This window comes from Microcaecilia unicolor, chromosome 1 (assembly GCF_901765095.1).
Source record: "Microcaecilia unicolor chromosome 1, aMicUni1.1, whole genome shotgun sequence".
Lineage (NCBI taxonomy): Eukaryota > Metazoa > Chordata > Amphibia > Gymnophiona > Siphonopidae > Microcaecilia > Microcaecilia unicolor.
The window spans coordinates 681500663-681514423 of record NC_044031.1 but is presented as its reverse complement, the minus strand read 5'-3'; the positions used below and the strand labels follow the sequence as shown (position 1 = coordinate 681514423).

The 13761-nt window shown below is 41.7% G+C and overlaps 1 protein-coding gene across 1 annotated transcript in view; it reads right to left on the bottom strand.

Moving 5' to 3' along the window:
- Positions 1-13761, bottom strand: part of MYO9A (myosin IXA) — a 980547-nt gene that overhangs the window by 65249 nt on the left and 901537 nt on the right. Inside the window, 2 exon segments of the mRNA XM_030187859.1 lie at positions 4312-4504; positions 7573-7634. Coding sequence (XP_030043719.1) covers positions 4312-4504; positions 7573-7634 — 255 coding nt within the window.

Sequence of the window (13761 nt, the reverse complement as noted above, 5' to 3'; positions counted from 1 at the left end):
ACATCAAAAACACTCGCTGATGCTAGTGCAGGCCCCCCTTTACTGCAGCTTAGTAAAAGGACCCCTAAATGCTTTGAAAAGATGCCTCAATGTGCCCTTATAAACTGGCTCTCACATCTATCCCTAATAGCATGTAAATTCTCTTGCACAAATTTACACCTGCTCCAGAGAAGGTGAAAGTGTATGTGTACTCTATGAAGGTAATTCTATAGGGAATCATCTAAAGTTAGACAGCATGCACATGTGTAAATGCCAGTATTCTAGTCATTTGCAGATGTATGTGAACATGAACACATGTAAGTGACAATGATCCAGCTACGTGGTATTCTGTATGTACATATCTTCAATTATGTGTACTTTATAAGTGGCTGTTCATATGGGAAGAGTCTGGGGGCAGGGCATGGGCAAGGCTTACACTTAAGTGCATAACTTACAGAATGGTAAAAGTTATGTGTGTTATCTCCCAAATCTAGATGCCAGCATTTATACTAGCTCTATGGCTGGCTTAAGTGATCACATCTAAACATATATGCACATATATACCTGGTTATGTTAGTAGTCTACTTTCCTTTATAGTGCCTAGATTTGAACGTCCCTAGACATGGACGTTTCTGATTTTCGGCGATTTTCGAAACCAAAGACGTCCATGTCAAAAACGACCAAATGCAAACCATTTGGTCATGGGAGGAGCCAGCATTTGTAGTGCACTGGTCCCCCTGACATGCCAGAACACCAACCGGGCACCCTAGAGGGCACTGCAGTGGACTTCAGAAATTGCTCCCAGGAACATAGCTCCCTTACCTTGTGTGCTGAGCCCCCCAAAACCCACTACCCACAACTGTACACCACTATTATAGCCCTTACGGGTTAAGGGGGGCACCTAGATGTGGGTACAGTGGGTTTGTGGTGGGTTTTGGAGGTCTCGCTGTTTCCTCCACAAACGTAACAGGTGGGGTGGGGTGGGGCTGGGTTCACTTGTCTGAAGTGCACTGCACCCACTAAAACTGCTCCGGGGACCTGCATGCTGCTGTCATGGACCTGAGTATGACATCTGAGGCTGGCACAAAATATTTTGAAAAATGTTTTTTTGAGGGTGGGAGGGGGTTGGTGACCACTGGGGGAGTAAGGGGAGGTCATCTGGTCATTTCAGGCACTTTTTTGTGTTTTAGTCATAAGAAAAATAGGCCCAGGTGAAAACACCCAAGTGCTTGTCAGGGACGTCCTTGTTTTTTTTGATTATGGGTCAAGGGCGTCCAAGTGTTAGGCACGCCCAAGTCCCACCTTCGCTATGTCTCTGACATGCCCCCTTGAACTTTGGGCGTCCTTGCGACAGAGTGCAGTTGAAGACGTCCTAAATCGAGCTTCGATTATACCGATTTGGACGCCCCTGGGAGAAGGATGTCCATCTTCTGATTTTTGTCGAAAGATGGACGTCGTTCTCTTTCGAAAATGAGCCCAATAGTCTGTAGTACTCTTGGGCCCTTCTAAGAGTAGATTCCACCACCATGGAATTGCGAGGCAACTGGGGCCTACTAAAATCAAGCGTAATGTGGATCTGGTACTGGGTGTCTATCTTCTTGGGCATGACAGGGACCAACAGAGGGGACTCCCAGTTCCAATCGAGGATTTACTTGAGTACCTCATGGACAGGGACAGTCACAGCCTTCCTAAGAGGAGACATATAGTCTAGGACTTCGAGCATTTTAGCCCTGGGCTCATCCTCCACTTCTAAAGGCAATGGAATGGCCGCAGCCATTTCCTTTAGAAAAGATGGAAAAGAAAGGCTCTCCAGAGGAGACTTTAACCTTTCAAGTGGAGGGGAAGGTTCAGAGGGGATGCCACAGGACTCATCTGAGGAGAAGTACCTTGGATCCTCCTCTGACTCCCAAGAGCATTTCTCATCAGTGTTGGACAAAACCTCCACATGGGAGTGTTGAGACTGAGCCTGTCTCAATGTAGAGGAATCATGTCCCTGAGACGGACGTTGGGTGCTGACTCAGAAACAGGTTGCAGAACCGCTGGGGTCGAGACGGGAGCCAGGTTTTCTCTGCTCAGAGTCTGGTGCATTGGCACTTCTTGAATGGAGGTGGAGCGATCCTCCCGACGCTGACACTTCTTGGATGCCGATTCTCTCAACGTCCCAGAGCTCCCGGCACCATGCGTCAAGGAGGACCGGTGTCAATGCTTTTTAGTCTTTGCCCAAAGATCTGCACAGAGACTCCTTGGTATCAACGAGGACGACATTGAATCCTCACATCGGCTCGGGATTGGGTCTGACACTGGCAGATCCCAGGGGCCCTGTCCAGCAGCAGGTGTCAAGACAGGTGGAGACCCACTCAACGCACTATTGCTCCCAGCGTCCACGGGTCTCAAAGTAGCCATACCTAGGATCCGTGCCATTGCAATATTCAATGACAATGCCTCCGCCAACCCCGATGTAAGTATTGAGGACTTGAATCTGGCTCCAAAACTTTTTTCCTGTTGAGCCTCTCAACAGAGGACACAGTTAGCAGGGCTATGGTTGGGCCCTAAGAGTTGGGAAAAAACCCGGCCGCAGTCAAGGTCTAAGCGTGGCCTACTGACTGGAAAATAAAGGAAACTTAAAAAAAGGCAAAATAACTACAAAATACTAAGGGAAGAGAGGAATAGGGGACCCGATGATGTGCAGAAGAAAAAATCTTCCCAAAAATAGCCGAAAAGCACCAAAAAAGCTCTTTGACCAGGTGTGTGAACAGACATAAAAAAACAAAACAAAACAAAACAAAACACAGCCTCTCTTCTCTGCAGTAAAAAAAAGAACTGTAGGAACTGGGCCCTCACGGTGGGTGGGAAGGCACTCGCACATGCACAGTGGATTGTGTTTCACACTCCACAAAGTTCTGTTTTGAGCTTGTTAGAAGCTCCGAACTGGGCAACGCAGCACTGCGCTACCCACTTGAGAGAATAAATAGGTATAACTTGTCTGGAATGTTTTTACGTTTGGGGAGCGTGCCAGGTGCCCTTGACCTGGATTGGCCACTGTCGGTGACAGGATGCTGGGCTAGATGGACCTTTGGTCTTTCCCAGTATGGCACTACTTATGTACTTATGTAAATAGGCCTGCTTGTCCTCGGAGAAAGTGAAATATCTTCGTTGGGAGAGTTTTAATGTGAATGTATAACTTAAGTGTAAATCTGGGTGGGAACAGGGGTTAGAGCTTGCCTGTCTGAGTGTTCTCCCTATGGACCCCTGTTGGTAACACCAAGCCCCTTTTGATGCATTTGTGAAGGAGGAAGCCAGGAGGTTACTTGATGCCACTTCTAATATGGTGTTCACTTTATTTTCAGAAATAGCTAGACTTGGTCTGAGACTTCTTTGTGAGTACTTGTGTTCCTCATCTCAGGCCTTTCAAGTGTTCAGCTAGACGGTAATGGTGGCAGTCAGCACCAGAGGGTTCAACCTGGTGAGGTTTGAGTCCATCAGGTTGTTCTGTGTATATAATGTACATAATATCTGTGGTTTATGTATTTTAAACCATTCTTCAAACTTGGCTAGATCCTTCTCCATGCTATCTATACCATTAGAAGTATCTATTCTATTGCAGATGTTGGCCTTTGTCATAAAGCATATAGGGAATGACTTAAAGATCTCAATATATATACTTTGGAAGAAAGGTGCCAGAGGGGACGAATGAGGGGACATATGATGAAGGTGAAAGGGGATATACTCAGGAGTACTCTAAGAAAATAATCTTTATGGAAAGGGTGGTGGAAGCATGGAACTGCAGAGGTGGTGAAGATGAAGCTTGTATTTGAAATCAAGAGGGCATGGGACAAGCATGTTGGATCTCTGAGGTAGAGGACAGGATAGTATGTGGTATGGATGGACAGACTAGATAGGCCATGTGGTCCTTATCTGCACTGTTTTCTGTATTTCTAATTTCATGATTTAGTTATAGGAAATAAACAACTGTTTGTTTTCAATGACTGTAGCTATGAGGAGGAACTCCCCCCCATTCTTGGTACCAGGAGGGGGGACACCATCTCATCTCTCACCTCAGGCAGCACTTTGACTTGGGCCATCCCTGGATGTAATCCAATCTGAACTATGAAGGTAGTGGCAGAATAGAAGACTTGATATAGCATAACAATCTATGGCCCCATGATGATACTTTTAGCTAATGAACCATTAATACCGTTTAGTATGGTGTTTGCAGTGATGAACATTTGCTCACAAATCCACATGGCTCTTTAAATAGAAAGTAACTGCATTTCCTACAGCAAATGCACATTTTCTTGCTGGGGATGACAAAAAGAGAAGCCCATTTTCTACCTGTGTCAATTGCCTGCCTCAACTCTTTTATCTTATTGGTGGAGCCAGACTTTCTGTAGATCCCTTCAGTATAAAGCCCATGCATTTCAATATAGTTGATCAGCTTTTCCACCAACATTGGTACTGCTCGCTCTTCATTGGTCAGTCGAGAAAGCTCAACACAAAACTGCCGAGAAGAAAGCTCTGGATCATACTGTTGGAGGAAAAAAATAGGTTAATTCTTAAGAGTCAGTAAAAGTGAATACATATTTTACTTATTTATACTTTATCTATCATTATTATTGTGCAGCATAGAGAGTCTCTGTCTGCACCTTGGACAGACAAAACCTACAGACATAAACAAATAAGAGCCTCCATGTTAATATGGACACCATAAGTAAGAAAAACACTAAATTGGGTAGATTACAGGTGGGAATAACTGAGGAAGAGTTAACTGAGTAAAGTTGCAAGGAATGAGGGTTCTTGAGAGTTTATATAAAGAAAAAACAATGGGAACATCACAAACTAAATAATTTAAACTTCAAAGAAAATAAATTGATGGTTAAGATGCCATGGTGGAGCAAGTAAGGGAAAAAGTGGGTAAGAGTTCAAGTTAAAACAGTGAAAGGACAAGTTAAAGAGTATTTATATAAATCAGAACCTGGGAAGAGGACAGGATTAAAATTCTTAATGAATTCGCTAAGCACAATAGCCTGGCTTCTTAGAATAATGGGATAATAATGCTCTGGATTAGCAAGAGGCATTGGAAGCCCAGAGGGAAACAATATCAGCTAAACTTTGGAAACTTATCAGAGTAATGTTACATTCTTATCAAAATGGGTAGTAATAAATCAAGTTTCATGTTTTTTACATACTTTCTATCCCGCCTAACAGAACAAACCATCTGGGAATAACGGATTTACAAAACTGACAGGAGACAGGAGGGATTGGGGTGGAGCTACAATGTAGAAAGGAATGGAAGGAGGAGGGAAAACAATGTGGAAGGGAAAAAACTATCAGGTAAGAGAAGCTTCATCTGAAAAAAAAAAAACCTAAATATAGGCATCTTGAAAAAGAAAAGTCTTGAGCTCTGCTTTGAAGAGGGGTAGAGAAGTGATTTTCCTGAGATGGGATGATAGTGAGTTGCACAACTTTGGGCCTTTGAATGAAAACATAGTATGTCTGCTGTGTTCATAAAATAGTTCTCTATGTGATGGGATAGACAAGAGGTTAAGTTGGGATGATATTAGTGCTCATGTTTGCAGGGCTGGGTTTAGCAACTGTGGTGCACTATGTAGACCAGTTCAGTTGACCCCCCTCCCCCAATCCCACCTAGCCCTGACCCTTGTTGACAAGATGTGTTTTTAAACATTTTTTAAATTTCAAATAAAGACAAATCAAGCAAAACTTGTATAGAAAAAAATAATTCAAATATGCACAATGCTATCATAGGACAACTGTGGGTTTAAAAAAGCAAAACCATATCCATGTAAGGACTGGATAAATGAATTAAAACATATTCCCTTAATACGTAATACTTGGTAGCAATAATGAAACAGTGATTGAATATTCACATAGCAAGCAGCCTGAGCCAACCCATTTATTTTCCACTGAACATAATTAACTTTGTATGAACTTGGCTGCTAATAGTGTGCTGAACTGCACAATGTTGGCACATTTAGACTGACTGGACATTTCTACATGAAAGAAACCCTTCCCTCATTAATCAACACTTTCTCTGTGAAATAGTATTAATAAAAAAGGCAAGTGCATTTTTATAATGTACCACTGCATTACACAATGCAAAAGAAGCAAGTTCCCACATGCCATCCTTTTTTCTTTTGATGTAGAAACAAGAAAAAAAATGTTTTAAATGCTCCCAGGTTTCAATCTAATTCATGTTTAATGTGGGATAAAATGCCATAAATAAGTAAATAAATAGATAGAAACTCTGAATGTTGAGCACCTGATTCTCATAACATGATGTCTGTTTAGTGGCCCTTTACCAGGAGAAAAAAAAAAAACCTCTGCATGAATAGTACTAGGGTGTCCCTTTAACCAGCCCCTTCAAATGACACACTGATTACGATTTATAACAAATTATTACTCTACTTATTATACTACTTCTGTGGTAGTCTGCTGGAAGTCTCGGCAGCCATTTTTAAAGAGCGATGCGGCAGCAAGAGGTTCAGCGCCGGCAGGAAAGACTGGGACTCTTTCCTGCCCCGAAGACTCCATTAGACCACCAGGGTGGGTTCAGGTATGTGCCGGGAGGGCACCCTGAGGCTCAGGGGAGGAGAGGCAAAGCAGTCAGATCGCAGCAATAGCAGGGAATGGAAGGCAGCACAGCAGGGCCCCTGGAAGCACAAGGTTCTGTGCAACCGACCCTGTCGCCCCTGCCTAAGACCGGCCCTGCATGTTTGTGTTTAAGGGGTGAAATATCTCAAAAGATAAAGAGGCTCAGAGGTAGCTAGAATTTTGTAAGTTAACAGGAGAATTCTATAAGTAATATGGTAGGAAATAGGAAGCCAGTGAGAGGATTTGTGATAGTAGATAACATGATCATATTTTTTGAGATGACAAAGAATCCGAATGGCTGTGTTCTGGACTAGTTGTAGGGAATGAAATACAAAAAAGGTACAAGTACTGCATTTAGGAAGGTAAAATGAAATACACTATTCTCAATGCAGAAAGATAAATTGTAGAGTGCCCCAAAGAGGAGTGAATTAATAGCAGTCTTCAAGTACATAGGAAAAGGTACTGATCAATTTTCTCTACTGATGAAAGGAAATAAATTAAGGAGGCTACATTACAGAAGGGAAAATTTAGGTCAATCATTATAAAAAAAAAAATAAAACAAAAAACTACCTACCTACAAGGGTAGTCAATCACTGCAATAAATTAGTTTAGAGATATAATAGGCACTTCATAGTTTGAGATTTTTAAGATCATGCTAGATAAACAGTACATTTGTCAGAGAGGTTAAATCAATTCTGCCTAAAAGCAGTGACATGGCCAGGTATTCAAGTTTCACCACTTTAGCAAGTAGAATGGTCCGTGTTCCTTTCCTTGGAACTGTACAAAACCCGTCATGATGTATTTGGCTAATCTAGCATACTATTTGAACATCCTCTTTACTGTACCATATAAAAAATGTATCGAATTACCCTAAGAATAATTATAACTTTATTGTTGAGAAGTTTCTCCTTTAAAATTAATGGGAACAAAGTTTTATAAAACAAGTACCAATATGGTAATTATGCTATCATGTATGAAGATTACCTTTTTGGAGCATTTGATGGTGGTTTTTAGACAGCACCTCCTGTGGCACGCATACTTGCACACTGAAAGACAGAATATTTGAGCTGTGTGATTTATACATCAATCCTGGAAACTTGTATTGCACTGTTTAAGATGCAGAATTTTAAGGGAAAAATTATATCTTACCTGATAATTTTTTTCCTTTAGTTCCAACAGATCAGTTCAGAACTTGTGGGTTATGTCGATTGACCAATGGATGGAGACAGCGGTAAAAAAAAAAGTAGTTTGTCGTGATTTGTATGCAGCCCTTGAACACTCAGTATTTCAGATGACAAAGCAATGATGCTCTGATATGGAATCCACAGCATGTGCTATAATCATGAAATACTCAAACTAAGAAGACACTATCAATATCAATTGGCCTACAGACCTCTGAACGAGGCAGAAACTACTGAAGACTAACAAAGAGTCAACTAATTGAAGCATGAACTATCATAGTCCACCAACATAGCCTTATGCAACTGATGCATGAGCAATTGAACTGAAGTGATACAATAGCTATTGTAGTCTACTGATCAGAACCCATAAGGCCCCCTCAGAATAAGGACCTGGTCAGACTAATTCCACATCAACTTGTGGATGGTCATTAACCCTTTACTTTTTTGACACAGAAGACATGATGATGCTGAGAAACATCTCCCAAAAAATGTGCTCTTTTAAATAAATAGAATTGATGCAACAATAAAATAAAACCCAGTATAAAAACAGAAAGGGCAAGTTTCTGAACTGATCTATTAGAACTAACAAAAAGAAAATTATCAGGTAAGATAATTTTTACTTCTTTAGTGTCCCACAGATCAGTCCACTACTGATGGGATATAGCAAGGCAGTTTGTAAATACAGCGGGAGTTTATGCCTGTAACCCAACAAGCTCAACCCAAAGTATAGAGAAGCTTTAGACATTACAGAAATAAATTAAAGTGTAAGAGAAATACCATTTAGACCAAGAGGTTGTAGCACTGAAGATACTGAGAGGTGAAAGGAAAGCACAGAATGAGACACAAATGTCGTTGACACTGCAAAGAAGTATGGCTAAGATTGCCAGACCGAAGCACAGCAGTGAAAGCCAAGCTGAATGCTAACTAAAATTGTAAAGCTGATGCACAGTGAAAAAAATTAGGTTGAAGCACAGCTTCTACTGAGAGGGTGAAACATCGCTTATAAGTGACAAAGTAAAGAATAGGTTGAAAAATATGAAGATACTGTAAGGAGAAAGGGAATGGGACTTCATATACTGCCTTTCCATGGTTTTTGCAACTACATTCAAAGCAGTTTACATGGTATATACAGGTATTTATTTGTACCTGGGGCAATGGAGGGTTAAGTGACTTGCCCAGAGTCACAAGGAGCTGCAGTGGGAATCAAACCCAGTTTCCCAGGATCAAAGTCCACTGAACTAACCACTAGGGTACAGCTAATATGGTGAAAATGAAGCGCATGTGGCACTAAAAAGCTGAATTCCATCAGATATTGTGAAGCTGAAACACAGATGATACTGTGAAACTGAAAGACCCTTTTCTTATATTTGTATAATGTTTTAGAATGCAAACCACTTAGACCTATAAGTCAGAATTAGCGGTATAATAAGTTTGCCTCAGCTACTATCTTCTTGGAGACTGCTGCATTGTTCCTGTTGCTGTTTATCTGACCTGACTACTGTTGGATCGCTGCCTGATCTGACTACTGCCTGGACCTGACCACTGCTGGATAGCTGACCACTGCCTGGACCTGACCTTTGCTGGATAGCCGCTGGACCTGACCACTACCTGGACCTGACCTTTGCTGGATCGCCACCAGACCTGACCACTGCCTGGACCTGACCTCTGCTGCATCACCGCCTGCCCTGACCACTGTCTGGACCTGACACCTGCCAGTCCTCTGCGTGCTCTGACCATCGCTTGGACCTGTCTTCGGTATAGCTGACCTCGCCTCCTCCATCTGTCTGAGCCTGAGTCCTCTCTCTTGCCACACTTCCTCAGTCCTGTTGGCCACGCGAACCTAGGGGCTGAACCACTGGTGAATGGTGGTCACTGCAGGTGAAGCGTTGGGCTTCTGACCGCTGGTCTCCGGATCAGCACAAGGGCTCACTCTATTCCTGACATCTGTGACAAATAAAGGTGGAATGAAGAGCGAACAACAGCCAGCATGGTTAAAAGGAGAAGTGAAAGAGGTTATTAGAGCCAAAAGAACACCTTTTAGAATATGGAAAAAATATCCAAATGAAGAAAAGAAGAAGCAACAACATAAACACTGGTAAGTTAGATGCAAAGCACTAATAAAGAAGGCCAAAAGAGAATATGAAGAGAAACTTGCCTTGGAAGCAATAACTCATAGCAATAATTTATTCAGGTATATTAGAAGTAGAAAGCCTGTGAGAGAATCCATGGAATTGTTAGATCATCAAGGAATAAAAGGGGCACTCAGAGAGGAAGGGGCCATAGTGGAGAGGCTGAATGAATTCTTTGCCTCAGTCTTCACTGAAGAAGAAATAAGAGCTCTACCTGATGTGGTTGCTGGGCAAAACAGTGGAAACTATTATAAAGAATAAAATTATAGAACACATAGACATAGTTTAATGGGACAGAGTCAGCATGGGTTCAGCTGAGAGAAGTTTATGTTGCTTCTTGGTCTTGCCTCACCAATTTGCTGCAAGGTGAACCAGCTGATGTACTGTATCTAGATTTTCAAAAGTTTTTGATAAAGTTCCACATGAGAGAGTCCTGAGAAAATTAAAGAGTCATGGGATAGGAGGCAAGGTTCTGGTGTGGATTAGGAATTGGTTATTGGACAGAAAACAGAGGGTAGGGTTAAATGGTCATTTCTCTCAATGGAGATGGGTGAACAGTGGGGTGATGCAGGGATCTGCACTGGGACCGGTACTATTTAAAACTGCACTGGCTCCCAATCAAGGAACGCATTACCTTCAAAATTTGCTCTTTGGTCCACAAGATTATCTACGGTGAAACTCCAGGATACATGGTTGACTTGATTGATCTTCGGACCAGAAATAGAACTAGTACATCACGTACCTATTTGAACCTCCACTAGCCGAGCTGCATAGGACTCAGATATAAATCAACTTATGCATCCAATTTCTCCTATTTAGGCACACAAATGTGGAATGCACTACCAAAGACTGTGAAAACGATTTACGACCATCTTAACTTCAGGAGATCATTAAAGACTTACCTGTTTTGCAAGGCCTATCCCACTGACCCTACTTAAATGCATCAACTATGCAACACAACATAACCTTAGATCATATTGGACATTATATATTCCTTATTATCGTTGACCCTTATTGTACCTTATACCCTAACCTTACCTGACCCCTATTTCAATCTATATTTGTTTACCCTACCGGACTTGGCATTCGCCTTTACGGTATTTTGTAAGCCACATTGAGCCTGCTAATGGGTGGAAAAAGTGTGATACAAATGTTACAAATAAATAAATATGGAAATCGGAATGACAAGTGAGGTGATCAGATTTGCAGACGATACAAAACTATTCAAGGTTATTAAATCGGATTATTCTTTCCAATGTGCATCACCTTGCATTTGTCCACATTAAATTTCATCAGACATTTGGATGCCCAGTCTTCCAATTTCCTAAGGTCTGCCTGCAGTATTTCACAGTCTGCATGTGTATCATAGTTACCTGATGCTAAGGTTCACCTTGGGGATTAGCGCTCAAGAAAAAGATCTGGGTGTCACTGTAGATAATACGCTGAAATCTTCTGCTCAGTGTGCGGAAGCAGCCAAACAGAATGCTAGGAATTATTAGGAAAGGGATATGGTGAATAAGACTGAAAATACTATAATGCCTTTGTATCGCTCCATGGTGTGTCCACACCTTGAGTATTGCGTTCAGTTCTGGTCACTGTATCTCAAAAAAGATATAGCGGAATTAGAAAAGGTTCAAAGAAGAGTGACCAAAATGATAAAGGGGATGGAACTCCTCTCATATGAGGAAAGGCTAAAGAGGTTAGGGCTCTTCAATTGGAAAAGAGACGGATGAGGGGAGATATGACTGAGGTCTACAAAATCCTGAGTGGTGTAGAACGAGTAGAAGTAAATCAATTTTTTACTCTTTCAAAAAGTACAAAGACTAGGGGACACTCAAGGACGTTACATGGAAATACTTTTAAAAGAAACAGGAGGAAATATTTTTTCACTCAACGAATAGTTAAGCTCTGGAACTCTTTGCCAGAGGATGTGGTAACAGTGGTTAGTGTATCTCGGTTTAAAAAAAGGTTTGGACAAACTCCTAGAGGAAAAGTCCATAGTCTGCTATTGAGACAGACATGGGGGAAGCCACTGCTTGTCCTGGGTATGGTAGCATGGAATGTTGCTGCTATTTGGGTTTCTGCCAGATACTTGTGACCTGGCTTGGCCACTGTTTGGAAAACAGGATACTGGGCTAGATGGACCATCGGTCTGACCCAGTATGGCTACTCATGTGCTTATGTCTAGGACTATCCAGACTCTTGTTTCTGAAAAATGTTCCTTTGGAGATGTCTGAGTATACTACTATATATTTGGTTGTCAGACAAGTCTTTCATGAAGGTTCATCTTTCTTCTGGGGGCCTAGATTCCAACGTAGACTGGTGTCTCAGTTAAGCTTCCTCCCAAAAGGCATTGGAGACACTGAAATGACTGATATCTATGCCTTGGCACTGATTCCATGCACTTCAGGATTGGCAAACCTCTCTTGGCACTGTAGTCTATGCAGTTTTGCCAATGCAGCAATCACTGTAAGAAGACAATTCAGCATCATATGGACTTTCTTGTCCAATTCCCCATTGAAGAGTGAAGAATTCAATGAAGTTTGTGGTGCAGGAGGATAGGTGACATCTTCCTGGGTCACTTAAGTATATTGGTGGCTAGACCAAGGATCTTTAAAAGCTGTGATGTCCAGATCTGCTCATGGGTGAGAGCTCCTCTCTAGGGGGATACTTGAGGTGAAACGGCAGCTGCCTTGATTTCCTTTTTGTACTGATGCTTTCTCACATTTGTCTCGATCCTGGCATAAGAGAAGACTTTGATGATGGTCTGTCCTAATGATCTATTGATGCTGGATCTCAATAGGTACAAAATGTTTCTTGATGTCAATGTATCCCCAATGTCTTATGAAGCTCAAGGGGGTCCTTGGGGTCAGTACCACTGATGCTGATATACTTGGACTGGACTTTTCATTCTTTTCTTTTCCTGAGAGTCATAAGACACCTGGATGTAGTCTTTTCACAAATGGCATAACTAGAGATAGCATACTCAGGCCCAAAGCACAGTTGCAAATACAATCTTTGTCAGATTTTTTTATATTCAATTGGCACATCATCTGTACATCTTGAAGCCACTGAGGGTCTTCTGCTTCTAGGACAACGGAAAAAAGTACCTGAACCAGAATAAAACTTTTGATGTTGAAAATCTCATCCAATGCCTTACAATGCACTGATATTGGTGCAGGACAATGCACTGATATTGGTGCAGGTCAGAGCCACACCAAAACTAAAGGACAAGTGGATACATTTGAAACCCTAACTATAGGATCACTAAGAGGAAGAACAGCTAAACTGAGATAACTCAGGATGAAATATAAATTTTAACATGCTACACATCAAGGAAAGTAATGGAGAGAAAAACTAACATCTAATGAGCTATATCAGGGGTTCTCACCCCAGTTCTCAGTACACACCCAGCCAGTCAAGTTTTCAGGATACCCACAGTGAATATGAATAAGCTAGATTTGCATATAATGGAGGTAGTGCATGCAAATTTATCTAATGCATATTCATTGTGGGTACCCTGAAAACCTGACTATCTAGGTTTGTCCCGAGGACTGGGTTGAGAACCCCTGGGTTACATGGAAAAACTGGAACACTGCCCTAGAAAGCTCTGTTTACACATGTCTAGCTCAATATTCACTGGATGAAGTCACCTGCTTGTGAGAGCTGGATATCCTGTTTGTCCTGAGAAAAATGTAGGAACTGAGGTTCTTATGAGTTTATAAGAACAAAAAAATCCACTGCTTCCCATTTCTCCTAGTCAAAAAAATTATACCATCCTATTTGCCTTGGAAGGATGAAACTGGAGGGTTGATACACAACAGAAAAACTGTGTATAGATGTTCTGTTAATTCAAAATACCT